The sequence below is a fragment of the Sarcophilus harrisii genome, chromosome 3 (assembly GCF_902635505.1).
Source record: "Sarcophilus harrisii chromosome 3, mSarHar1.11, whole genome shotgun sequence".
NCBI classification, from domain to species: domain Eukaryota; kingdom Metazoa; phylum Chordata; class Mammalia; order Dasyuromorphia; family Dasyuridae; genus Sarcophilus; species Sarcophilus harrisii.
Window position 1 is genome coordinate 405,493,013 of NC_045428.1, and position 25,349 is coordinate 405,518,361.

A 25,349-nucleotide genomic window follows, 5' to 3' on the forward strand; every position below is an offset into this window, starting at 1 on the left:
CACAACTGATCATCACATAATCTTGTTTTTACTGTGTACAGTGTTTTTCTGGCTGTGCTCTCTTCACTCAGCAGAAGTTCATGTAGGTCTTTCCAGGCTTTTCTGAAATTATCCTGTTCATAATGTCTTAGAGAAAATAATACTCCATATTACTGTTCTATAAGAAATGACCAGCAGGATGATTTCAGAGAGGCCTGGAGAAACTTACATGAACTGATGCTAAATGAAATGAGCAGAACCAGGAGATCATTGTACATGGCATCAAGATTATATGATGATCAATTCTGATGGACGTGGCTCTTTTCAACAATGAGATGACTGAGCCCAGTTCCAATGATCTTGTGATGATGAGAGCCATCTGCACCCAAAGAGAAGACTCTGGGAACTGAGTGTGTATCACAACTTGATTAAATAATGTACGTATTTTGTATGTATGATTTTGACTACCAGAGTTGGACACAGAATTGTTCCCTTCGGACAGGCTGACCCTGTGTCTAGAGTGTACCTCGATCCTATCTTCTTCATTCAAAACATAGCTAAGGTACTTAATTACTTTCCACCCTGGACCTTTTCTGATTTGCATTCTCCCATCCTAAGTGGTTAGTGGGGTTTTTTTCCCCCTTTTGAAATTACTTTGTATCATGAATGAAAAATATTTATTTAGTGATTTTTATGCCTTTCATAGAAGTTCTTATACTTATGCTAAGGTCTGTGGTTGTTGTTGTGTAGTCATTTTTTAGTCGTGTCTTTTATACAGTGAAACATTTGAATTTAGTAAACTGTTTTCCCTTGAGGATAGTACTTGTATGTGTGGGATGGGGCGTGATAGTGATATTAGGGGAGACTTGATGTAAAGTCTTGATTGTCTTCCTCCTCTAGTTTCTGGAGAGTATATAGAAATTGGTCTGCCCACTTCCATTTTCATAGCTGTCAGTGAAGAGCTTGGGTAGCTACTTTTGAATTTCCTCTTCTTCCCTTTCTCACTACAAAACAGAATGCTATCTTAGCTGTCTTCCTGTTCATGACCTTTTGAGGTTCTCTAGGTAGTGGTGGTAGTGGTGGGGGCAGGGAATGGTTGTTTAAATTGCTAAATTCACAGGAGGAACATTGGGTAGAAAGTTTCACTCCTATCTTCTCCCATCTCCCCCATCTCTTATTCTTCATTTTCATTTAAATAATTCAAGGAAAGATAAAAGTATTTCTTTTGTGATAATGGTGAAAATTTGGATTCTCTGGATGGAGGTAATAATTTCTTTATATTTCAAAGGCCCTTAAGTTCCTTAAGTTTACAGAGCAGTTCATCTTTGGGGTAGAATATAGGATTTGCAATACAAGGAAGAAGAAATGAGATAAGGTTGTTGAATTGACTAAGAAACATTCTAACAGTGCCTTGTATTTGGCTCGGTTTTTTTTGCCACTTCGCCTCCTGTACCCCTATATTGTTGGTTTTAGATTCTTTTAATATGGTGAGATCTGTGGCCACCACTGACAACACACAGTACAGGAGGAGGAAGTGAGAAACTAGGAGGGAAGAGGTCCATCTATCAAGTTAAGTATGAAGGGAAGGAAAGAGAAGAAAAATTTTGATGTAAAACTGCATTAGCAGGAGAAATGGGAAAGTTCATATTGCTACCTTGCTGATCAAAGGTAACCGTTAATAGTTTATTTGTGTATTACATGAGGTTATATAATATACTTATGGTCATAAGACTTGACTGACTGCAGTCTGCATTTTAGCTCTCATTCATTAAATTTATGTTGTATGTTTCATTTGCCTCATGACACTAAAATTATTTTCATAATACGTGGAAAGAGTTTTTGCTCTGGAGTTCCAGTACCGAAGTTCAGACTTTTATTTCTGATGATCACAGCTTGTTTGATTTTAGGGAACTCACTTAACCTTAATGGGACTCATTTTCCTCATCTGTAAAATGAAAGAATTTTATTACTTAGCCTCAGAAGTCCCTTATAGCTCTAGATAATAGGATTACATACATAGGTATACATATACATGTGAAAATGTGTGTATGTTTTTGTATACAGACATGTTCTATATATACTTATACAAATGCCTCTCAATCTCTATTCAGAATTTAGCATATTTGATTCATTTTTTTGTTGCTTTCTTTTAATTCTTTCATTTAAATAATCTAGGGAAAAACAAAATTGTTAGATTTAGAGATCAAAAATACTGGCCATTTTGAAGTTCAATGTTTTCTTATTTGCCTTGCTAAGAACTTTAAGAAGACCTGGAAATGGATACTGGAGACACAAAGACAAAAACAAGAATCCCTGCCCTCAATGAAAAATGAAGGGAAGGGGAGAAAAGTGCCTTTTTTTTTTTTTTTTAAACTCTAAGCTTTAACTTAAAGATGCCTAGTTAAATGTGTATATTATATAAATTTTACACATCTATTAAAATTCTAAAGTCACTTTCTTAGTTGACGAGCTTAAATATATTGTGAGTGGCTTGTTTTGCTTCTCAAAAAGCATGTTAAGGATATTTAAAAGTATAGTTTACATAGATAACAATTACAACCTTGTTTTTACTTTTTTGTTATAAACTATGGAAACTTTTAGTAACCCGGGATCACTTCAGTTTTCTGAATTTATGAGAAGCAGAGAACTTGAGAAAATGAGAAACAATATCATCAAGTTAGTTTTTTTTTTTTTTTTTTTTTTTTTTTTTTTTAGTAAAAAAAAAAGTGTATTCTTGGTTTCCTGGAGTATTTCAAGCAAATAGAGAAAATTCTCCTTTATAGAAATAGAGCTGCAGAAAAGGGCACTGCCCCCTGGAGGCAGAAATGTAGTTTTGCTCTTTACTTTCAAAGCTGTCCTGTGTTTTTAGCTTCCAGTATTCAGAAATTAGAATGATTTGATAAAGCTGATAATTTTTCATAAATTAATTACATAATTTTTGAACATAATTTTGTGCAATAAAGGCCACAACATTATCTCTGTAAAACATTTTCCCTTTGAAATAATATCATGATCCGATATTTGCCTCTTTAAAAAAAAGTAGAAAAACATTAATAAATCCTTTTTTCTACTTCTTTGTGTCTTTTCTCCCCATAGGTTTTCATACTTTTAGATTGAATTCATACTTTTTACATCTTTTTTATTCATTTATCCTGCCTACTTTAGTATGTTTATTACTTGTATGAAGTTTTTTTTTTAATATCAGGCCTTGGTTTAGGAGATTTATGTATTAGCAGGTATTTTACTAAAGTCTCCATTCTTGTAATTGCTGTAGTTTTCTTCCTTCATATATTTTCATTACATTTCAGAATCACTGTATAAATAAGATTCTTTTTACAGTCTTTTTAGTCTTTTTACAGCAGAGAAGCAAGCAGATAGGTTTTTCATTTCTCTTGTGTCAATTCATTGATTATAAACAGACAGATCATTTCAAAAATTAGTGGTTTCACTACAAGGTCTAATAACTTTATTGACATTGTTTTCCTTTGTTATAAAATCCATTAAAACCTACCCTCATACTTGTTCACATATATTCACCTTAGATTAACTAGAAACCATGAAAGCAACTGCATATGGTTTTCCTGTTTTCCTTACTAGTCAGGTCACTTGTGAAGAGAACATATCCTGGCATATTGAATACTAAATATTTGTAGTACAAAATAGTAATCTGAGATTGGTGTTAGAGGCAACATGTGTTCATGGGGAAGGGACATGCAGGGATGTGAGACAGTTTCCCATTATTTAAACCCTTGTGTCACTTTTTTGGGGTTTTATTAATGTTTTAGGTTTCATAAGAAAATTTTCTTTTAGATAAGTACTAGCCACAAATTTATAAACTCTCAGGATCCCTAGAATTTAGCTTAGAATTCTAGTAGTTAGTTCTGAATCTCTTAATTTTATTACAGATAAGCTTATCATTTCTTCTTTGGTGATTTGGGATTATTCTTGTCATTCTCCATAGTATTTTCATTATGTTTTCCATGTAAAAACTCCTAATATCTTCTTTTGAACATGTGTTATTAAAGGAACTTTTGTTATTGAAAGAAAAATGGAAGCCTAGTGTTTTTTCTTTGTGATGACATTTATATTGTTTCTGATTTTTTTTTTTTTGCTTTTGAAAATAATTTTTAAAAATTATTTTTTGAATAGAAGGAACGAAGTAAAGAAATAAGGAAACCAGCATTTATTAAATGTCCACCATGTGTTTTGGATAGAATGCCAGGTTTGGAGTTAGGAAGACTGATCTTCCTGGGTTCAAATCTGACCTCAGACAAGTTACTATGTGATTCTGGGCAAGTCACTTAGTCTTGCCTCAGTTTCTTCCTCTGTAAAATAAGCTGGTGAAGGAAAAGGCCTAGTACTCCAGTATCTTCACCAAGAAAATTTCAAATGGGGTCACAAGGAGCTGATTATGGCTGAAAAAACTGAACAACAATTGTAGTTCATTTAGGGCCCAGATGTGCGATTTCACTGGCATAGAGAACTTCCAGAGAAGTAAACTAAAACTGCCTCTATCAATGAAAGCTTGGACCTTCTTGTATCTTAAAATCTTAGGGAGAACAGAAGTGTCAAACAGGCCTGCCCTATAAAACTCTTGAATCCAGCCCAAACCAGATTAAAATATAATTGGGAAATATTTAACAAAATAAATAAAAATATAGTAGAACTTAGATAATGTTGATGTGTGGTTTTCTAAGCTAATATGTAGTGTGCAGACCCTGTTTCTATTTGAATTTGCCACATAGCCACTATATTGCTAGGGTTGTAGTACAACCCTACCTCTTCCCTTATTTTGAAGCTTGTTCTCGGTCCATTGTCTCTCTGGCCTATGTGAAAGAAAATTAATTTCTCTGCATTTTAAGCACAAGGTTTCTAGAAACAATTTTTATTAATTTAAACCATATTTGTTTGAAACCTTTCTCCTGTAAAAGGAAAGTGTCTAAGAGTAGACAAAATTAGTGCATGCCTTTGAAAATTTTCCTATCATAAGCCATATTGAACTTCACAGTTTATAGTAGTCTGAAAGAAAGATGAAATTCCATAGTCAAAACTGGGCAAAGGTTCAGAGTTTACTTAACAGTCTTATTAGAACTTAAAATATTGATGCAGACTGCAGAATAATTTTCCTAGAACTCAAATGCTTTTTTTTTTGGAATGCTTCCCTGTAAGGCAAGAGTTCTTAACTAAAAAATTTTTGATTCTTTCAATACAATTTCCTTTTTTTAGTCTTGTACATTTTGTCTAATTTATTTAAAAGTAATCTTCCTAGAAGGAGTCCGTAGATTTTACCAGATACAAAAAGATCCTATCTAGGACACAAAAAATGTAAAGAACACACATGCTGTAAGGATGCTCATTTCTCCGTGGTCAAAGATAAATCTAAGAGACACTTCTTTTAAATTAATTATCAAAGACTTCTTTTTTCTTTTAGTCTGAGCATTATCTTAATCTGGTCAAAACATGAGGAGGAAGAATATTGCTCTTAGAATCAATAAATAGTATCTAGATTGTCTAGGTTACTTTAATTCTGTTCTTTGAAAGAACAGAATTCCTCCTTGAACTTTTACCCAATGTACCAAAAGAAAATGGTTAATCCCTTGGTAAGGGAGAATGGAGGAGAAATGGATATTTTCAAAATGGTAGTTAAAGAAATATTTATAAAATTTCTCATATATATGTGACAAAAAATTTCAGACTTAAGTCTTAAAAATCTAGCTGGAAAAGTATAATTTTAAAGTGTACTAAGACTTTTTGGATGTCATGTACATTAATGTGGAATTGTAAATCTGAACATCTCATTAATCTCTAATATTTGAAGGATAATTAGTTCATATTGCTATAGTTCCTTAAAGTTAAAAAACCATATATATACATATATATATATATATATATATACACATATATATAAAATTGCTTCTTTTTATCTTTACTAGAATTTCATGGACCTTTTTTCTCATTCCTTTTAGTCTAAGATCAAGTATAGTACAAAGACTATCTCCCTTATGCAAAGTGAGATTCAGAGATATTGTGACTTGCCCAAGATGTTGAAGTTTGAAAAAGTCAGGACTTGTAACAATCAAAATAAGTGTTAGAGTGCAATAGAATTGTGAATTGCTGAGCCATGAAAGTTGTTTTCTCATCATTGTCAACATAGACTGCAGCCATTATTTTCCTGGCTATCCTTTCTCTCCATCAGTTTGCCACAGAAGGGTCTTGTGACATTATGGGAACTAACTTTTTCCTACGACTGGTAAAATAAAAACAAGGATTATCCACTGGTTATATTTTGCTTTTGTCATATAATAATCCATTTTCTTTTTTGATAATGCAGGTCTTCAGCAGCATCTTTTGTGTGTTTGTGTGTGTGCTTTTTGAAGTTATTTATTTGTTATGTGTTACACCCTCCAAATATCCATCATGAACCTCTTTATTGACCTCTGAATGATAAATTAATTTTTAATTCTTAAGTTACTGTGTTGTTCTGGAACTTGCAGAAATGCAGAAACAATAGAATTAAAAAGAATGAAGTATTTAAAAGATAGACTTAAGTTTGAGATCATTAATGTAGCTTTGTACCTTCTCAGAGGCAACTTTCCTGCTTTTACTCTGGGCCTATTTGCCCTGAGTATTTTATCTATTTGTAGTGTCTGTGTAGGATGTATTTACTCATAGATCACCTCTCTTGGCTGTCCACCAAAACTTCATTTTATAATTTTAAATAATAAATATTCTTCATCTACATGTTCTTTCTTATGTGAATGATGAAGCCAAATTCTTTTGAGTAGTTAAGACCTCAAATCCAGGAAGTTTGCCATTATTTTGGAACTTGATAAGTCAGCACGATTTCACCATCTGAAAGTTTCACCATCTATATGGCATTCCTTAGACTGTGCTCAATGTCCCTCATCACAATGTTGGCTATCTTTTTCTGGCAGTACCTATCATTGTTTCATATATCACGTGATAATAGTAATTAGAAGGTTATTCGATAAGCTTCTCTCTTGTTCTATTTTAATATTGATATTTTGATGAGGAAATGTTGGAATAATGCCTTTAAAGGTGGCATTTGCTCAAGTGAATCTGAGCTTGTGATCAATAAAAAATAATAACTCAGTAAACATTTATTGAATGCCTGATATTGTGTCAGGCAGTGTGCTTAAGAACTAGGAATACAAATTAAGGAATAATACCAACAATTATATGTAAGCAAACTATTTCCAGGATAAATTGAAGATAATTAGCAATGGGAAGACAATAGAATGAAAGGGGGTTGAAGAATGCTTCCTATAGAAGGTGGGATTTTAATTAGGACATGAAGAAAGCCAGGAGACAGAAATGATAAATAAGAGACCCTTTTAAACATAGGGAGTGAAAATACTCAGAGATAGAAAATGAATTATTTTGTTTGAGGAACAGCAGGGAGTCCAGTGGAATTCCGAGTATGTGATTGGATATAATGTGTAAGAAGACTGGGAAGGGGGGAATCTGGGGCAGATTATAAAGGACTTGAAATGATTTTATATTTAGTTCTAGAATTGATAGGGAGCCATTGCAGTTTATTGAGTAGGGAAGTGACATTATCAAAATTGTGCTTTAGAAAGGTTGGCAAAATTTTGTATTGTATTTTTCAGCCAACTGTATTATAATAAGCTTTGATTTACTGTGAAATGAAAGCTTGTGTATTCCTAATATATCTATGATAGTTTCAATCTGTAGGTAGCTTATTCTCATAAAATTTTTATGTAGATAGAAAAGTATATGTATTCTTCAGTTATAGTAGTTAGTGTTTTCTTGACTGCCTTTTTTGGAGTATTTAATTTTGGGGTACTTGATAAGGTCTAAATTTTTTCCCAAGTTTTTGGTATATTAATCTTTTCAAATAACTTGAGATGATCCCTCAATGCCCTCACAGTTGTAATTGCCTTTAGCACAATTCTTTCCTGTGTACATTTGATCTAATTCAGCTGCTTCATCTTTAATTTTTTTAATGCTATTTCTGCTTGGATTAAGATGTTACAGTTTAGGTATCAGTACTCCATTGTCCTTGATTTACAGATCTCTTCTTCTTCTTCTTTTTTTTTAAATTGCCCTGTTTTCATTCTTAAATGTCTTAGGTAGAACCTTGCTTAGTTGAGTTTTTCAACTCCACTGCATCTTACTGTTTTATGAGGTGATACTGCTCTTTGAGAGTAATGATGACTTCATCTTTTGCTTTTGTGTTTTCACTTCTTAGCACAATGCCTGGGAAAGAGTGAATGTTTCATAAATATTTGTTGATTGATAACTATTTTCTTTTTAAACAAATAAGTTTATATTTTAAATTGATGTTGCTCTTGCTATTGCCATATTTCTTCACTTATCAAGAATAATATATTAATACATGATGATTAAATTGCTTTTTTAGGTTCTTTGGATATTCTTACTATAGAAGGTTAGATTTACTTTAGTTAAACTTTCATGTAAAATTATTACAGTTAGTGTCTGCCTATTCTTTTATCTCCCATCATCATTAACAATGTAGAAATAGATCAGGATAAAGTTGTTTCCAGAATGTGCATCATTCTTCTCTTACACCCCTCCCCCCATTTATTCTTTCTTCTGACTTTGCACTATTTTTTTACCCAGTAGGTGGTCTAATTGTACATAAAATAACTGCTTCAGGAATGACTCCCACATCAGTAATGAATGAGTCATTTCCTGGGTTATAATCAATTTTTTTGGTGATGTCATGTGATGCTTGCCATATTCAGCACTTTTTGATTCTTTTCTTGGAGAAAATATTCATGTTTCACAATCACAGGGCTTTTTTTTTTTTTTTTTTTTTTTTTTTTGTAATACACACAAATCTTTGGACTCTGTCATTCCTCATTCTTTTTTCCTGTACCATATTTTCCAATATAACTTCTCATTGTCCTCTCCTCTTCCTACCTTATATTGATGTCACCAAGTATCAAAGGATATATTGACAATTTCTCTTAGCTCTTTACCTTTTGCAACACACACACATACATATATATACACACATATACATACATATATATGTGTATGTGTGTGTATATATACATAAATATATATGTATGTATATGTGTGTGTGTGTGTGTGTGTGTATATATATATATATATATATAGTTATTTTTGTGGTGATCTTTTTTTTTGTAAATACCTCTCCCAAGCTCTGCAATGTAAGAATATTATTTGTTGTCTTGAGATCAATAAAACCAACTCAAGTCAACCTCTTTATTTGCCTCCAAGAAGAAGACCATCTTTTCATTCATCTGCAATTTCCATCCTTTTGTTTATAGCAAGAACTACAAGAGTGATAGGATTCAGTTCCTTCAATGATATATCCACTTGTTGGTCACTTAGCAGTGGACCTACATTTGTCAACATGTAAGTTAAATTTTATATATGATCTAAAAACTTCTATTCTTAGTATTCCCAGCCCCTTTTCTACCACTTCATCACTATTACTGCAAAATTTAAAAGGTACTACACAGGATTAAGGACCATTTTGCATTTTTCTTTGTTTTATAGATTGCCATCACCAAGTAAGTAATTCATCACTAAGTGGCCAGTTTATTAGTGATAAGCCTCTCTATATATAGCTAGGCAGGTCCTGGGAAAGGAGACTAACTCAGTCAGTTGCCACATGGCCTTGCTTGAAGCCATTTCATCATGGTGGAACTTCTCAGAACTGGTATTCTGGTTGCAGAGACTTTGAGATTTCCAGATTTTAAATGAGACATTGGAGTAAGAATTTTTTCAGTATTCATCTTTTACAGAATAAGCTACATCATAGACCAGACCATTTCTCTCAATAATGAGAATTGTGCAGTAGAAAAAATACTGGATTTGCAGTTAAGTAGGGATATGAGATTCAACCTTAGCCAAAATGATCTCTTCATTTTTACTTTTCCTTTCTTCCTCTACCTTTCTTTTGTTCTGGTAGAGGTGAAATGGCACATTCCCCAAAGATTTCAGAGCATTTATATATTCAACTGGATCCCCAAACACAAGTTCTCTTGAAAAAGAAATTGGATAATTTGTAGGTTGTGGAATGCCTAAAAAAGCTTGCTCTGTTCCCTTAAAGTTCCTTCCCTCAAACACACACTTACTTATACATATCAGCACACACCATTCTTTACTGTCTCCGATGTCAGAGAACCAGATACTTTCATTAGGAAGTGATACTGGCTGTCTGAAAAAGAAACAAGTGTTTTCCTGAATGTGGCCCAACTCTGCTTTCTTACAGAAGACTTTCCAAAGAGCAGATGGGCAGTAGAGTTGTTTATGGGCCATTGTGTTTAATGATTTAAAAGTTTGGATGTGTATAGCTAGAGGGTGACTGTTGCCTGTATTCATTTGCATTTAGCATAAAATGATTAGAAATATGAACTCTGCATGTTCAAGAAAACATTGCTCATGTTTCTGTGAACAGCAGAGGATGCCTGTTTAAACTAGACTCCATTTCAAGCTGCAAAACTTTAAATGGGCCATCCTCAACAATTAACAGATGTCAGAGGGAGTTAAAAAAGGAATGTCCTGGGCAGGCTTCCATTTCTCCCTACAAAATTGTCTTCTCATCTCCAAACCTAACACCAGAAACAGACGGAAACTGGACCTCAGGTTTCAGATCTTGTTTAAAGGACAGAAGTTGACTGAATTGAAAAGTGTCAGATTTAGAAAAGCTGAAATTATTCAGTTTTGTGAAATGGCAGGAAGGAGGTAAAAGAGAAAGAAGAATGTTGCATAATATGTAAAAATAACCATTATCGTTGGGAGTTTATAATTATTTAAAAGCAATTCTTTCTTCCTCATATTTCTCTTTTACAAATATGGTTGATAGTTATACTTCTTATGATGATTTTTGAATCATGTTGATTTAGAGTTAGTATTAATTATGAAGAGAAAAATCTAAAGAACCCAGCACTGGTCTATTGACATTCAATCACGTTTAAACAAACGTTTTTGATTAACCTTGAGTTAACCAATTTGTCAGACAATCAATTTAATGCCTTATGGTAGTTTTAGATAATGGAGATATATTTACAAGAGTGAATATATTTCTGTCGTCAATATATTCATTCTTGTAAACTATCTCCAGTATCTTTTCTTTTAATATATATATATTTACATTTCTTTTACTTTCTCTATCTCTATCTAATATCTATCTCTATCTCTATCTCTATCTCTATCTATCTATCTATCTATTCACAGAATATACACAAAACTAATACCTGGGGAGGGAATGGATAAAATGAAATTAGTAGAGAATGGATAGGACACTGTCAGATTTAGGAAGACCTGGATTTGAGTCTTGTTCTAACACATCTTAATTATGTGATAATGGGCAAGACACTAACTTCTCAGGCCATTCTATAGGACTTTTTTTTTTTTTTTAACTTTATTTTTGAATGCAGGAAAGATTTATTTTATATTCTAGCAAGAATGGGTGTCTAGGTTAGTAGACACACCTTTGAAACTCCAAAGGCAGCATTTTATTTACTATCCTAAAGCACAACTCTCTCCCCTAATTCCCTATTAATTGGATGTTACAGAAGTTACTAGACCTGAATCTCTACCCCTCATTTCATAGTCAATCCTTGCCCCCAGGGAGCTAAATTTTTTTTGGGTAAGATAAATACCCTTGATCATTCTTTGACAGAATTATAAGTTATTGAGAAGTCTTAAAGCTGTTATCTCCATTGATTTTGTTAAAGAATCTTTGTAAAATGTATACTTATTTCTTACCTTTAAAAAATACAAAGTAGCATTATATTTGTTTAATAACTTAGGACATTTTAATGTCTTAGGGGCAGTATTATAAACATGTTGCTATTGTTTTACAGGCACAAATGCATATATGTGTACACACACACACACAGCCACACATACATATACACATACATACAAAGATGGGGGAGAAAGTGCCTGCACTTCTGTAAGAATAGAATGAGCGCCAGTCTGGAAATCAGGAAGCAGGAGTGCAGATCTGGCCAAGATGCTTTGTGAGACTGGGCAAGTCACTCAATCTTTCTTTCACTCCTCATCTTTAAAATGGGGAAGATAATAGCATCTTCTCTCCAAGGTTGTGAAGATAAAATGAGACAATATTTATAAATCCCCTACCTAGCTCAGGGTCTGAAACATACTAAGTACTATATATATTTTTGTTTCAGTCCTGTCCAACTCTTCATGACTCCATTTGGAGTTTTTCTTGGCAAAGATACTGGAGTGGTTTGCCATTTCCTTCTTCATCTCATTTTACAGATGGGGAAACTGAGTCAAACAGGGTAAAGTGACTTTTCCAGAGTCCCATGGCTAATTGGCTTTAAGATCAGATTGGAAGATGAGTCGTCCTGATTCTAGGCCCAGCACTCACTTAGCTACCCTATATAAATGCTACCTGCCATTGTTATTACAAGTAATATTATTGATAGTAATATTAACTTTTACATTTGTATGTGTATATCCACTTTGGATAAGAGAAGCTAAGGCACACAAGTAATACAGTGGAGAAGTGAGACATGCTCTAAGAAACTCATGTTCAAATCTTTTGACATTTAAAAGCCACATAACCAAGGGCAAATCAATTATCTTCATCTTCTCTCAAAGTGGGCATAACAACACCTGTCATAAGTATCTTACAGGCTTGTTCTGAAGCTCCAGTGAGATAATATATGTAAAATATTTTTCAAACTTTAAAGTGCTAATGTTCGTGATTATTATTGGTGGAGTTGACCTAGAACTTAGGTTTCCTATTTCCTTGTCCAATGGTCTGTGCTTTAGTATTTCTTTATCTTTGGGCAAGAGTAAAAATTTGGTTCTCCATCTTTAAAAAATCATTGCATTGTCTCAGTTTAACTGATGCTACAGGCATATATAATCACACTAGCAAACAAACAAATAGATTGCCTTTCCCCCCCACGGTACTGTGTCATGTTTTGCTTTCTTTATAGAAAGAAATCCAAGCCATGAGCCAGTGCAGCCATCCCAACGTAGTGACCTATTACACCTCTTTTGTTGTAAAGGATGAGCTTTGGCTGGTTATGAAATTATTAAGTGGAGGTAAGTTGTTTATATTTGGGGGACACTGGGACATAGAGTTAAGATTTTTCCTACATATGGCATATTGTTATTCTCCTCAGCTGTCTATTGTGCCTTATTATGGCGCAAAAGTAACCCTGAGTTCTTGAATCCCATGGTAATGGATTGCCAGGTCTGAAACATTCTCCCAAACTGAAGAGGCTGCCAGTGAAGGCCTGGCAGTGCATTCTTGGGGGAGGTTCACCAACCAAAAGGTGGCCCCTAGCTTATGGTTTTTCTTCTTGACTGTGTCAACTCAAGAAATTCTCTGAGGGGTACAGGAGTTTTGACCTGTGTTTGTGGAAGTATTTTCAGATAATGAAACAACACCTCCCTAAAGAACTTAAATCAGATGGTTGAGACCCACAGAGCTTTGAATGAAGTGTGGGGCTATTGGGAATGGGCCTGGAGGGAGTCTTTCCCAATGGCTCCCTTGTGAAGATATCTTTTCTGTAAGCTATCCTCTGGTTCAGATATTGAGCTTCCATCCCCAGGAAAAGAGAACATTTTAGGACTGCTTAGGCAAAGCCAAGCATATGTAATTGCTAGGACAGAGCCCAGGCCCCCAGAGAGGGAGCCAGGAGCTGTCCAAATTTAAAAGAAGACAAAGTCAGTCCTTGGAGCTAAAGAGGCTCACAAATGAAATCAACTAAGGAACTGTAACTTCCTTGGATCTACTTTTGCAGACTTGGGGAGGACTCAGCTTTGTTCTGGGTTCTAGCCAATCCTATTAGTCATTGTTTCCTTGAATTCTTGCTTGGCTTGCCTTTTTTTTTTTTTTTTTTTTTTTTTTTTTTTAAGGGAGAAAAATAGAGCTTGAAGAAGCCCTGTCAGAGCATCTTTGCCTGCAAGATTATCTTGCTACTGGTTGAACTACTTCACAAGAAAATCTGGAGCATTTCCAGGGGCCTGAGCCTCTTTGAACTGGGTTAAATAACTTTTCCACATCTCAGGTTTTATCTCCTGACTTTACTTTTCAGTTTGCCCTTGTATTTTCAATCCCATAAAGTAACCTTTCCTGAATAGAACTTTCTAATTTCATTAAATCACTTCCATTCCTTTTCCTATTGCTCTTTGACCTGACAGAAAATTTCCCTGGTCTCTTAAAAAAATCGACCTTCCTATACTGGACTTTGACTGAGAGGAAAGTTAAACAAGTTTCCACAGGTAATTCTGTGAATGCAGACTGATGTGGAAACTTACTCATTGTTCTGTCTCAGCATATCAGGAAATTATTTTGCAAGCTTGATGGTATAGTATTGCCATATACAAAATTCCTTTGGAATTTTGCCTTTTCTTCCCTAAATGATCAGAAAATATAGTGTAAAAGAAAATTTCTCTCTGAGAGGAAAAACTTGATTTACTTTTGATAATCTCTTGATTGAGAAAAGGTTGGACTAATGTAGTAATGTCTGATGGGGAGACAACATCCTCACAGTTAATCATTGCAGGCCACAAGCCAGTTTTAGGGCTTTAAAGAAGCTATTTGTTAACTCCTCAGAAATGTTCTACCCCCAAGTAATTACAGCTATTATAAATGACCTGGAGGTACTGAATATTAATTAATGTGTGTTGAAACCTGAGTTGTACATTGCCAAGGGATACTGTTTTGTTTATTGTAACATTGTATTGAATAGTTTTTCTTTATAAAAATTGGTATGTTAACCCTTTTTCCCCCCCAGGTAAATTCAGTGTTGATGACCTTCCAAAAAATAACCCTGTTTGCCAGTGGTGGTCTTGAGGTAGTGGGCTACCTTTTTTTTCACCCATGGATATTGATTCCCATTATTTCACAGCCAAAAAAGGAATTCTGGCAGTTCTCTCTACAGTTCTTCCATAACTTTATTTTTTAGTATTTTTGTTCCCTGTTTGAATCACTTCTTGTACTCTCTTCGACTCCTGAAGACTGCATCATTGAGAAATGAAGAAGGGAATTAGTACTACTGTTTTGCTGAAAGCTGAAGGCTTGATTTCAGGAAAGACTTCCCAGCACTTCTATCATGGAAACTCACTATCTTTCTCAGGCTGTCATTGTACAGCTTGTTAGGATTTTTTTCTTTATATTGATCCAAAAGCTATTTCTCTGAAATTTCCACGTATTGCATCTAGTAATGTTATTTGGGAACAAGAAAAATAAGCCAAAGAGCCAGTAGAAAGGCCTTATTAATTTATATGTTTATTGTTAAAATTTAAAATTCTTGTGCATGTGTGTGTGTGTGTGTGTTTGAAGCCACCATAAGGAATGTACTGCTTATTCAAGTTTGGAAATTAAGCTCACTGTTTAATTTTTTAAAGTTTAAAACATTTATCAGTAGTTTTATGTGTTTTTCCCCCACAGCAGTATCTTTCTTATAATTATCTACTTCCTTATAATAAAGAAAAACGGTTAACTGTTGAACAAAATCAACTCGTACAATGTCCTTGCCTGACTATAGATGTTGAATCTTATATCCACAGTAGATGTTGATGTAGAATCTATACTCAAATCATTTCTCTACTAAGAGGAGGGAAGGGTATTTAATCAAAGGCCTTCTAGAATTGAGATGTATCATTATATTTAATTTGGTTTTTTTAGGGTTGTTTTAATTTATATTATTGTCATTATATATATTCTCCTGATTTTGTTTATTTCAATCTATATTAATCCACACATGTTTTCATTTGAGAATATTTTAAGGTCAGACAAATAGTTTTTTTCCTCTAGTTAGAGAGCACTGATGTGAAAAAAGCAACTAAGATATTTGTTTTTAAAAGTTATACTTATCAATTTAGGTTCAATGCTGGATATCATAAAGTATATTGTCAATCGAGGAGAGCACAAGAATGGAGTCCTGGAAGAATCAATAATAGCTACAATTCTTAAAGAAGTTTTGGAAGGCTTAGATTATCTCCATAGAAATGGTCAAATTCACAGGTATGAGTATCTGAGAGATTTTCTTATTTAGACTATTTAAAGATTATCAGAGTAAATCATATCATGATAAGTTTAGTGACATGTTTAGTTTCATTTTTTGCAGATAATATAATGACCCATTGACTGGCAGTTTAAATATGTAAGGAAAAAGCTCGAATCATTTTGGGTGAAATATATTGGCCTATAAAGTTAGGTCATCTCTTTTATAATTCTGAAGTGCCAGTTTATTTTAGAGAATATTGCTTTGGGAATTAATTTCAAGATAGTGCATATCTGAGATAGAAATATACACACACATATATGTGATATATTTTGTGTATATGAGGGAAGGAATGTGTTAAACTCTTTAAATTTTCTTTTCATTGCTATTTTTATTGACTTTATTTCTTTAGGGCTTTGAATAAGATACACAATCAAGGTTTTATTGAAAAATTAATTTGCAGAGTATAAAAGTATTGATTGTCTCATAAAAAATCTGCAGTGTGCTGCTTGGGTTATATGCTCTAGGTTTTTGTGGGGTTTTAGGGGGGAACATTCTTTTTATTTATAGGACTGGTATAACGGCTACAAACATTTTAAAAGATGGTTGGGAGTAAGGAGTATCCTTTTGCAAGAACAAAAGAACGAGCATATTTGGTAGATCTCCCTCATTTTGAATATAGTACAGTAGTTCTTAAAAGAATATAGAAACTTAGAAGACCCCAGGCTTTCTACTGATTTAAATGCCTTTCTATTTTTTGGCAAAGTTTAATCTAGTAGATTACTATGTCATTTTAAAGATATGATTAGAGGGTTTTTTTTTCCTTCTCACAACAATAAATGAATTTGTAACATCTAGTGTTGTTTTCTTCATTCAATCAACTTTTTATATTTTACCATCCTCCTTGTACATTTTCTTTGATTAAAATATTTTTAGATTTTCTCCCAATTTCATGTAGAAACAATTTTTAACATATATTTTCTTTAAGGAAGATCACTAATTCCATGTTATCAGGACTGTTCATCTAACAAAACACATGAGACTAAGGTCTGGAAATGTTAGAATGAGTAAGACATATGTCCCATAATTAGTTTCCACACAGAACAGAAACTGATGTATAGTGGATTATTTTCAATACATTTTGGAATTCTTCTCTGACAGATGTGAATGAAAGTAGATTAGAAAAAAATAGATAGCATTTTATTGAGAGACATCATGGAAGAGTGGGTTAAGAATAGCCTTGAAGTGAGGAAGAACCTGGCTTCAAGCTACATTTTGACAAAAATTTCATTAGGCAAATCTTTTACCCTCCCAGTGATCTTTTTAAATGACAGATTATGAAATACCCTGGTTATTCGTTGTTGGTCACATTTCCTAATTTATAAAATAATATTTATGAAGTGTAATTCAAATGAGTAACATTTGCCTTTAAAAAATCTTTCTGAAGAAATGTATATATAACAATATATGTACTTTGTAAAATTAACTTCTGATTTATTTCTGATAGGGATTTGAAGGCTGGTAATATTCTTTTGGGTGAAGACGGTTCAGTGCAAATAGCAGGTAAAGATTATGAATCTAAAATTCATTATTTGTTTATATAAGGGTGTTCTGGTCTACAGTTTCTGGGAGTTTTGATTTGTACTGAGAAATGAATAAATGCATATAATCTATTTTCTCCAGATAGTATTCAGCAAGGCCTGATTATACTTATGTTTATAATTTCCTTGCAATCCTGGAGCCTGTGGCAATACAGTTTTTTACTTTTGTCTTGAAGAATTCATACTAATTCCTTTGACAAACTGTTGTTTTGACTAATAGCATTTTAGTTAAGACAAATCATACTGTCCTTGTTTTTTGTTCAATTTTGTTAGGATTGCTAATTTTTTGATTGGATAGTGAACACTGATATGTTGTAGGAATAAAACTTTGGGAGAAAAAAAATGTATTTAAAAAAACAAACATTCCTAGTCTTGATAATGATGAAAGTTTAAAAACTTGGTGGTAAAATAAAGGAACTTTTTGGAAGGCGTTGCCAGGGAGTCATTCCTTTCTGTTTTTAATCTCTTTCCCTATTTTGATACCTTTCTTAGAGCCACTTGTAATATATAGATAAACCTTTATTAGATCTCAGCTACTGATCATTCAGGAAAGTATATTGCTATGGGAATTCATCCAACTTGCTTGTTTTAACTCCAAATAATACTGACAGTATTGATTCAACTCATTTGGTCTCATTTTAGGTGAAGGTATAGTTGCTCTATTTGCAAATGAAAAATGCAGCAGAGACTTCTTAAACTCTCCTAAATTTCCTGTCTATGATGCTAAATCAGCTCAGAATTGTTGTCTTTTAAATTACTTTTCTATCTACAGTCGGCCTGATCTTGAGTTCTATGAATAAGTATATTGCTCTCAAAAATCCACTAGGCTCGTTGAGAATAATAACACTTGTTTGTGAGGTTTTCTATTGACTGATGTTTGTTTACTCGCTTTCTCCAGGGGCCAAATAATTTTTTGGTGAAGTAACTCTTTTAGGGAGGTTCCAGTAAAGATATGATCATGTACAAGAGCTAGGGCATAGGATCATATGCCCTAGAATTGGAAGGGTCATAGGAGAAAATTGAGGTCCAGAGAGATAATTGACTTGCTCTAAGTCATACATAATAACTGGCACAGCTGGGATTGAATCTCGAGATCTGTGAGTCTGCCTCCTGTGTTTTTTTCCCCATAATACTATGTTAACGTTTAATATGACTTCAGGATGAAGGTTTTGATAGGTCATTGCATGCCTGAAGGAAAGCAAGGAAAAACTTAAAGGAAGAAATTTTTTAGAATAGGCAGGAAGAGAGATTGGAAACTTTGTGGAGCTGAGCATCTTCTTTTTAGAAAGCCAGTAACAGTAGAAAAATAACACAAGTGAACTTCTTTGAATCTATTTCCATCCTGAATGATAGGTTTCTTCTAGCTCTTTAATAGTTTATTTACTGTTCCTGAGGTTGCCAAGGCAAGCTCCTCATTCACTTAATCTTCCACTTCTAGTACTTATTGGCCCTAACCACAGAAGCTAGGGACAGTTTAAGAATGCTTTCATTGAATATTTGAAAGCTGAAGATAAATTTTTGGATGCATTTGAAAATCTCCCTACCCCAGTGTTTTGTTCTTTCTTAACTGGGGGCTGTTTCTACATTAGCTGTGTCCTTCGTACTCTCATGAGATTGCTTGGGTTCCACAGGTTCTTTGGGTGGTTGGGTTCTGAGGGCATTTGTGAACTAATTAGACAACAGATGCTAGTTAGGAAACTGGAAGAAGAGTTAACTTGCTGTCATTCATCTTGCTTTATGCTGATAGTGAAGTATAACAGATGTTCCCCTTTTTATAAAGAAATTATCACACCCTGACAGGAAAGTCAGAGTAACTGTTGCATTTTGTCTTTGAGGTAAAATGGCCTTTCAATTGCTGTCCTTTTAATGCCTTCTTTTAACTATTTGGCAGTCATTTAATCCCATTAGTCTTGTATTAATGATTTGGTGTTCTTGGCTATGCCTGCTATGAGTTTTGGACACATTGTCTTTATCCAGTTTGAATTCCTGAGATTAGCTATCCTTGAATCCTTTTCTTCCACAGTGTTGAAGTCTGCTCTGGTGTTTTGTTGGGCTGTCGGGGTGTGCCAGATATCAAGGGGATGTTTGGTGGGAGGGGAACCAGGAGAAGATTTTCTGTAGTTGTGTGAACATATGACATGTATCTTCTAAGTAGGAGCATAGTTTATAAACAAGGATTTTTTGGAGGGGAGGGCCCTTCTCTAACATTCTAGTAACTAAAAATTGTATTTGTAAAATTCTAATAATTGTAAAATTCAGTTCAGCAAGCATTTGTTAAGCATTAGTTACAGTAAAGGGACTGTACTGTTGATATAGTTAGAAAAATGAAAGGATCTTGCTATATCCTTCTGAAGAAACACAAGATGACTACAACTAACCTTAGTATCACAGAAATTGAAAGAGAAACTTGTAGCAGCTGAGTGCATGGGGAAAATAAAAAGCAGCTTCAGTGAAAGCATCTGGAATACCTGAGTTGAACCTTGAAGACTAGCAAGGTTCTGAGAGGCAGGGATTGTGATGAGGGGAATATTTTGGACATGGGAAATGGCTTGTACTAATGCTCAGAGATGGAAGATGGAGTGGCACATTTGGACACATGTTGTAGTTTTTACTTTGGCTGGGAATCCATTATGGAAAGGCAGCTTGACTTGGTGGATGGAGTGCTGGATTTGGAGGAAGAACACTAGGTTCCAATTCCACTTCAGACGTTTGAAGCTTAGTGATGTTAGGAAATTATTTAACTTCTCTGGGACCCAGTTTCCTCAGCCATAAAAATGTGGGGAATTTGATTTCCTTCTAGATCTAAATATACAATTGTGTGAATGTAGATTTCATGGAAGGTAGTACTCTGAGAGAAAGTGAAAGGGGTGGTGGGGAGCCAGATTGTAAAAACTTTACAGTTTTATAGTTTATAGTCTTTTGTCAGTGGGGAGCAATGGAAAATTTTTGAGTAAAGCAGATACAAGCTTTTGAAAGCTGTAGACTACAGAGCAGAGGCCTTCTAAATAGAGAAACCAATTATGAAACTATTCCAGTCTAGGTGAGAGGTGGAAAGAGTTGAATTTGGGTGATGGGTATTTTGTGAATGAAAAGAAAAGGATGGGAAGGATTGTTGTGGGATTAAAATGGCAAAGAGCTGGTGGCTAATTGTCTTATACGAAGTGAGGGGAAGAGTCCAGAATCTAGAATGACTCCAAAACTGTGAAGTTGGGTGCCTTGGAGGAAAATGGGGCCTGAAAAGAAGTAGAAAAGTTTCAAGGAAGTTTCATGGCTTAGAGGAAACTATAATAGAAACTATAATGGATATAATATAATGATGATAATAATTCCATAAAACTGATCATAATTTCATATATGTTGCCATTAAATTGCTTATGGAACACCCCAGAGTGGGTAATCATTAGGCAGTGGATCCATACTTGACTGGATTTAATCAGGAGATTAATTCTGATCATATAGATTAGACAGTTGTCTTCATAAACTATATGGTCATCCTTGGAGAGATTTTCAAGGCAAAACTTTAGGTTTTGTTATCTTGGAGATTTTCTTCCTTTTGACTGCTTGAACCATTTGTCCAATCCCAGAAATTGTGTATTTGTGTGGGTGAGATACAGAGCGTGCGTGCAAGCAAGTCCTGGGAAAGTACCAGTAGAAAACTTTTTCAAGCCATGGACAGAATGACACACTTTAGGGAAGGAAAGTTAATATATTTAATTATTTAGGGAATAGTACAGACTTTGTATGTAGAAAAGCTGTGTACTACACAGATCCTAATTGTTGAGATGAAGTATGTTTAGGTGTCTGCTTCTGTAGGAGGTCAGGAGGACAGAGTCCCATAGTTAGATTAAAAACAAAGAAGCTGGATAGCTTTCAAACACTAATAGCATTTATAATTGTGCAAACAAAAATAAACTGGGCCATAATTAGATCTTCTGCATCTGTGCATAAATTGATCGCCATCTGGGCCAGGGAACATACTCCACACCTTTTCCTTCTTCTATCTCCTCCACTGCTGTTGAAGGATAAAGTGTTGCACAGTCACTGGTGAGGTTCTGGGGGGAACTGGGAAGGGTGGGAGGGTATGGAGGTGTTCCAAGGAGAAGCACTCCTCTTGTGAGTCATCATCACATGCAAAACTATATCGAGGAGCTCCCTGGATCTGATCAATGTAGAATTTTTATGCCTGATGCCCAAGATCCCTGCTTTGTCTTCCAGATAAATGACTTGATTAGACAGTATCTATAAAATTTTTTTTTTTAATTTAATAGCCTTTTATTTACAGGATATATACATGGGTAACTTTACAGCATTAACAATTGCCAAACCTCTTGTTCCAATTTTTCACCTCTTACCCCCCCCCCCCCTAGATGGCAGGATGACCAGTAGATGTTAAATATATTAAAATATAAATTAGATACACAATAAGCATACATGACCAAAACGTTATTTTGCTGTAGAAAAAGAATCAGACTCTGAAATATTGTACAATTAGCTTGTGAAGGAAATCAAAAATGCAGGTGTGCACAGTATCTATAAAATTGATAGCTACTTCTCACTACTGTTTTCCAGAAAGAGGACAAGCCATTTTAGTCATATGTCTTTTTCATATAGTGCCAGGGAAAGGCAAATCTTAGGATACCTTGTTATTTGTGCATAAAGGTAAATTTCCATGCTAAACAAACTTAATATGAGAAAGTCTGTAAATTGGACATTGTTTTCTATAGGAATTTTTTTTAATACATTTCAAATGGATTGTTTTTGTATTTTCATAAATAATGAGTTTTCCTGAAAAATTGTAAATTTTATTTGATTTAGCACAATTTAATTTCATTTGGGTTTAGTCAGCCACTGTTGATATAAAAAAAAAAAAATGATCTTTTCACATCCAGGATCTTGCAGATCATCATTCCCTTCTACTGCTGTGGGCTCTGCTTATGGATTTCCCTTCCTTAGTTTTTAGTAATATTTGGGAAATGAGAAAAGAAGGCAGCTTCAGCTAGGTTAACATAGTTTTGTAAAGACCTGGGCTAACATTGGAAGCTAGGGACCTTGGGAGGGTTTCATCAGGGCCTGTGTTACTATAATCATATTGTTAATTCTCTGCTGTATTTTCTTGACACCCTCCTATCCCAGGCATGGATTGTTTTTTGTTCATTTGTTTAAATTAGTAGAATAGTTATTTTCAGTGAGAGGAGGTTGTATACCCAGATTTTGTTTTGTTTTGTTTTGTTTTGTTTTGTTTTGTTTTGTTTTGTTTTTGTCTTGGTATATTTTCACATTTGGCTTATGTGTTGTCTTCTGTGACTAAAACTTTTACCAGTATCCCCTGCAGCTACACTTGGCTTAACCTGGAAATAATCAGGCTTTATCCTTCAAAGGATAGGTTCTTATACGAACCTAAGGGGTTCTTATAAGAACCTAAAGGGAGGTAGATATGCTGACTGAGTGATATATATATATATATATATATATATATATATATATATATATATAACCACTTGATGTTCTGTCTTTCACTGCTTTGGCATGGACTTCAAGAGAGAAGAAGGCAGTGCTGTAATTCAGGTTCTGAAAAGCCACATCCCTTTTGGGAGCTGGGGTTGAGATGCAAGAAGTCCAATCCTGAAGATGTTCTGTGGGTGAGGTAGTCTGCATCGCACTAGGATTCAGAAATAAATAAATAAATAAATTCAGAAATAGGCTATTGCTCTCAGTGCCTGTGTGTGTTGCAGTATTCAGAGAGGGGAGGTCTCTGTTTCTGGTTTCCTCTGTCTTTGGGTAGGTAGTGTGGATAGAGCTCTAATAGGTGGGGGAAATTAGGGCAGCAGAGTGCTAAGGAGTCTGGAGGCTTTGCTCCAGTCTCCGTCTTTCCCCCCTTTCTCTCCTCCCTTGCTTCAGCTAGATGCCTGAAGTGACTGACTGACTGGCCACACCCCACCAATGAGTAATTCAGTCTCAATTTGCTGTTCAAAGAAGGTTACTATCTGCTTAAAGCTTGAACCTTTCAAGAATACCGCTTATTTATTGTGTTCTTTAATTTTCTTTATAGAACAAGAGGAGTCCTTTTAAGAAGGCTTAGGCAGTGAAAGCCAGGCCATTGAAGAGGTGGAACTAACTGATCGCCTGCTGTGAGATTTTGTAGGCAGAGGCTGTCAAAACGTCAGGTTTGATGGCATCAGACTTTTAGGGTTTGGCTTAAGGCATATCTCCAGAGTGTTGTGTTTTATGCTAATGGTTTCCCACTAGTTTAGACTTGGAGTAAGTTTCACAACCTGTACAATAGATTCTTTGGTGTAGTTAAAATGACATGTAAGACAATGGGTACTACACATTAGAGATTGAAGAAAAACATTCTTAATGGGAAGAAATAGCCAAAAGTTGCTGCTGAGAAGAAGAGACAAAAACAGTCCTGAAATATTATGAAGATTTAAAAACAGCTTTTCATAGCTGAGGCAGGTCTGTCTAGCATTAGGCAATTGCCTACAACTTAGCAGGCATGAAAACACAATGAAGTGCACTGTGTATTCCCTTTTTAATTATTTATTTTAATCCCATCTAATTCATGCTCTTCATAGCATTTGGATATTTATTTTATGTTAGGTCAAATCACATGTGTAGCAGTGAAGGAATGCACAGCAATCCTCAGTGGACACAATCTTCAGGCCTTGGCTAGGGTAAACAAATAAAACATTCTCCCAACTTTACTTGATGGTAGAGTCCTGTGGGCAGGGATAGTATGTGGGAGGAGAAAGTTGGGGATAAAAATGGAAGGGACTATTCTAAACAATTCCTTCACACCCCAAAAGGGGGATGTGTTAAAAATTTGCAAACTACAGTTTACAAAATTATGTAATCCTCCCGAATGACTCCCCCAACCTAGGAGGTGCCATTTTGATTCCCATACTAACACCTACCACTCCACCCATAAGTTATCAGTTCTCTAAAGCAATTTGAAAGTTTATGATTCTTGGTTTGACAGCTTAGTGTTGAAACCTGAGTAGGAAGGAAGGAAGGAAGGAAGGAAGGATGGAAAGATGTAGAGAAGACCTAAAAGGGAGAGAAGTTATCTGTCTTAGCTCACCACTTACAGCTGTGAGTATGATCTCTCAAACTCTTGTGAAATTTCACCATATCTTTTCTCAGCATCTTAAATATCTTGCCCCACCTCCCCTCCTTTTAATAAATAATTCCTTTGGCGCACATTAGAGCCCTTGAAGCCCTATCCAGGTATTGTGCCTTTAATTGTCCAAGGGTAAATAAATATTTAAGAGACATAGCTGGAATTTTAGTGGATAGAGAGTATTTTGTTGTTTAAGTCATTTTCAGTGGTATCCGATTCTTCATGACCCCATTTGGGTTTTTTTTGGCAGAAATACTGGAGTGATTTGCCATTTCCTTCTTCAGCTCACTTTACAGATGATGATACTGAGACAAAGTTAAGTGACTTGCCCAGTGTTACACAGCTAATAAGTGTCTGAAACTGGTTTTGAACTTGGGAAGTAGAGTCTTGCTGAGTCCAGACCTGGTACTCGAATCCACTGTACCACCTAGCTTCTAGACAAGAGAAAATATACAACATAGGCATTTAATAAAGGATAGGCCACCTAATGTTAAATATTATTTGTCTTATGAGATCTAAACCATTATATATTTTAAAGGCTAAAAATAACCAATTATACAAATGAATGTTTTCCAATTCTTATTCTAAGGCATGTCTTCCTTAGTCAGCTGATAAGTAAATGGGTAAAAAATTAAGAAAGTCCTGAAACAATGGGCAGGAATTCAGAAA

At 34.6% G+C, this 25,349-nt stretch overlaps 1 protein-coding gene across 6 annotated transcripts in view; it reads left to right on the forward strand.

Annotated features, from left to right (window-relative positions):
• Positions 1-25,349, forward strand: part of STK39 (serine/threonine kinase 39) — a 302,550-nt gene that overhangs the window by 82,596 nt on the left and 194,605 nt on the right. For 5 of the 6 annotated variants that reach the window (XM_031960518.1, XM_031960519.1, XM_031960521.1 and 2 more), the window contains 3 exons: positions 12,939-13,047; positions 15,838-15,979; positions 17,467-17,522. In XM_031960518.1, the coding sequence (XP_031816378.1) occupies positions 12,939-13,047; positions 15,838-15,979; positions 17,467-17,522 (307 nt within the window). Of the gene's footprint in view, positions 1-9,191; positions 9,370-12,938; positions 13,048-15,837; positions 15,980-17,466; positions 17,523-25,349 lie in introns of those variants that run through there. The other variant, XM_031960524.1, reaches the window with a different exon arrangement.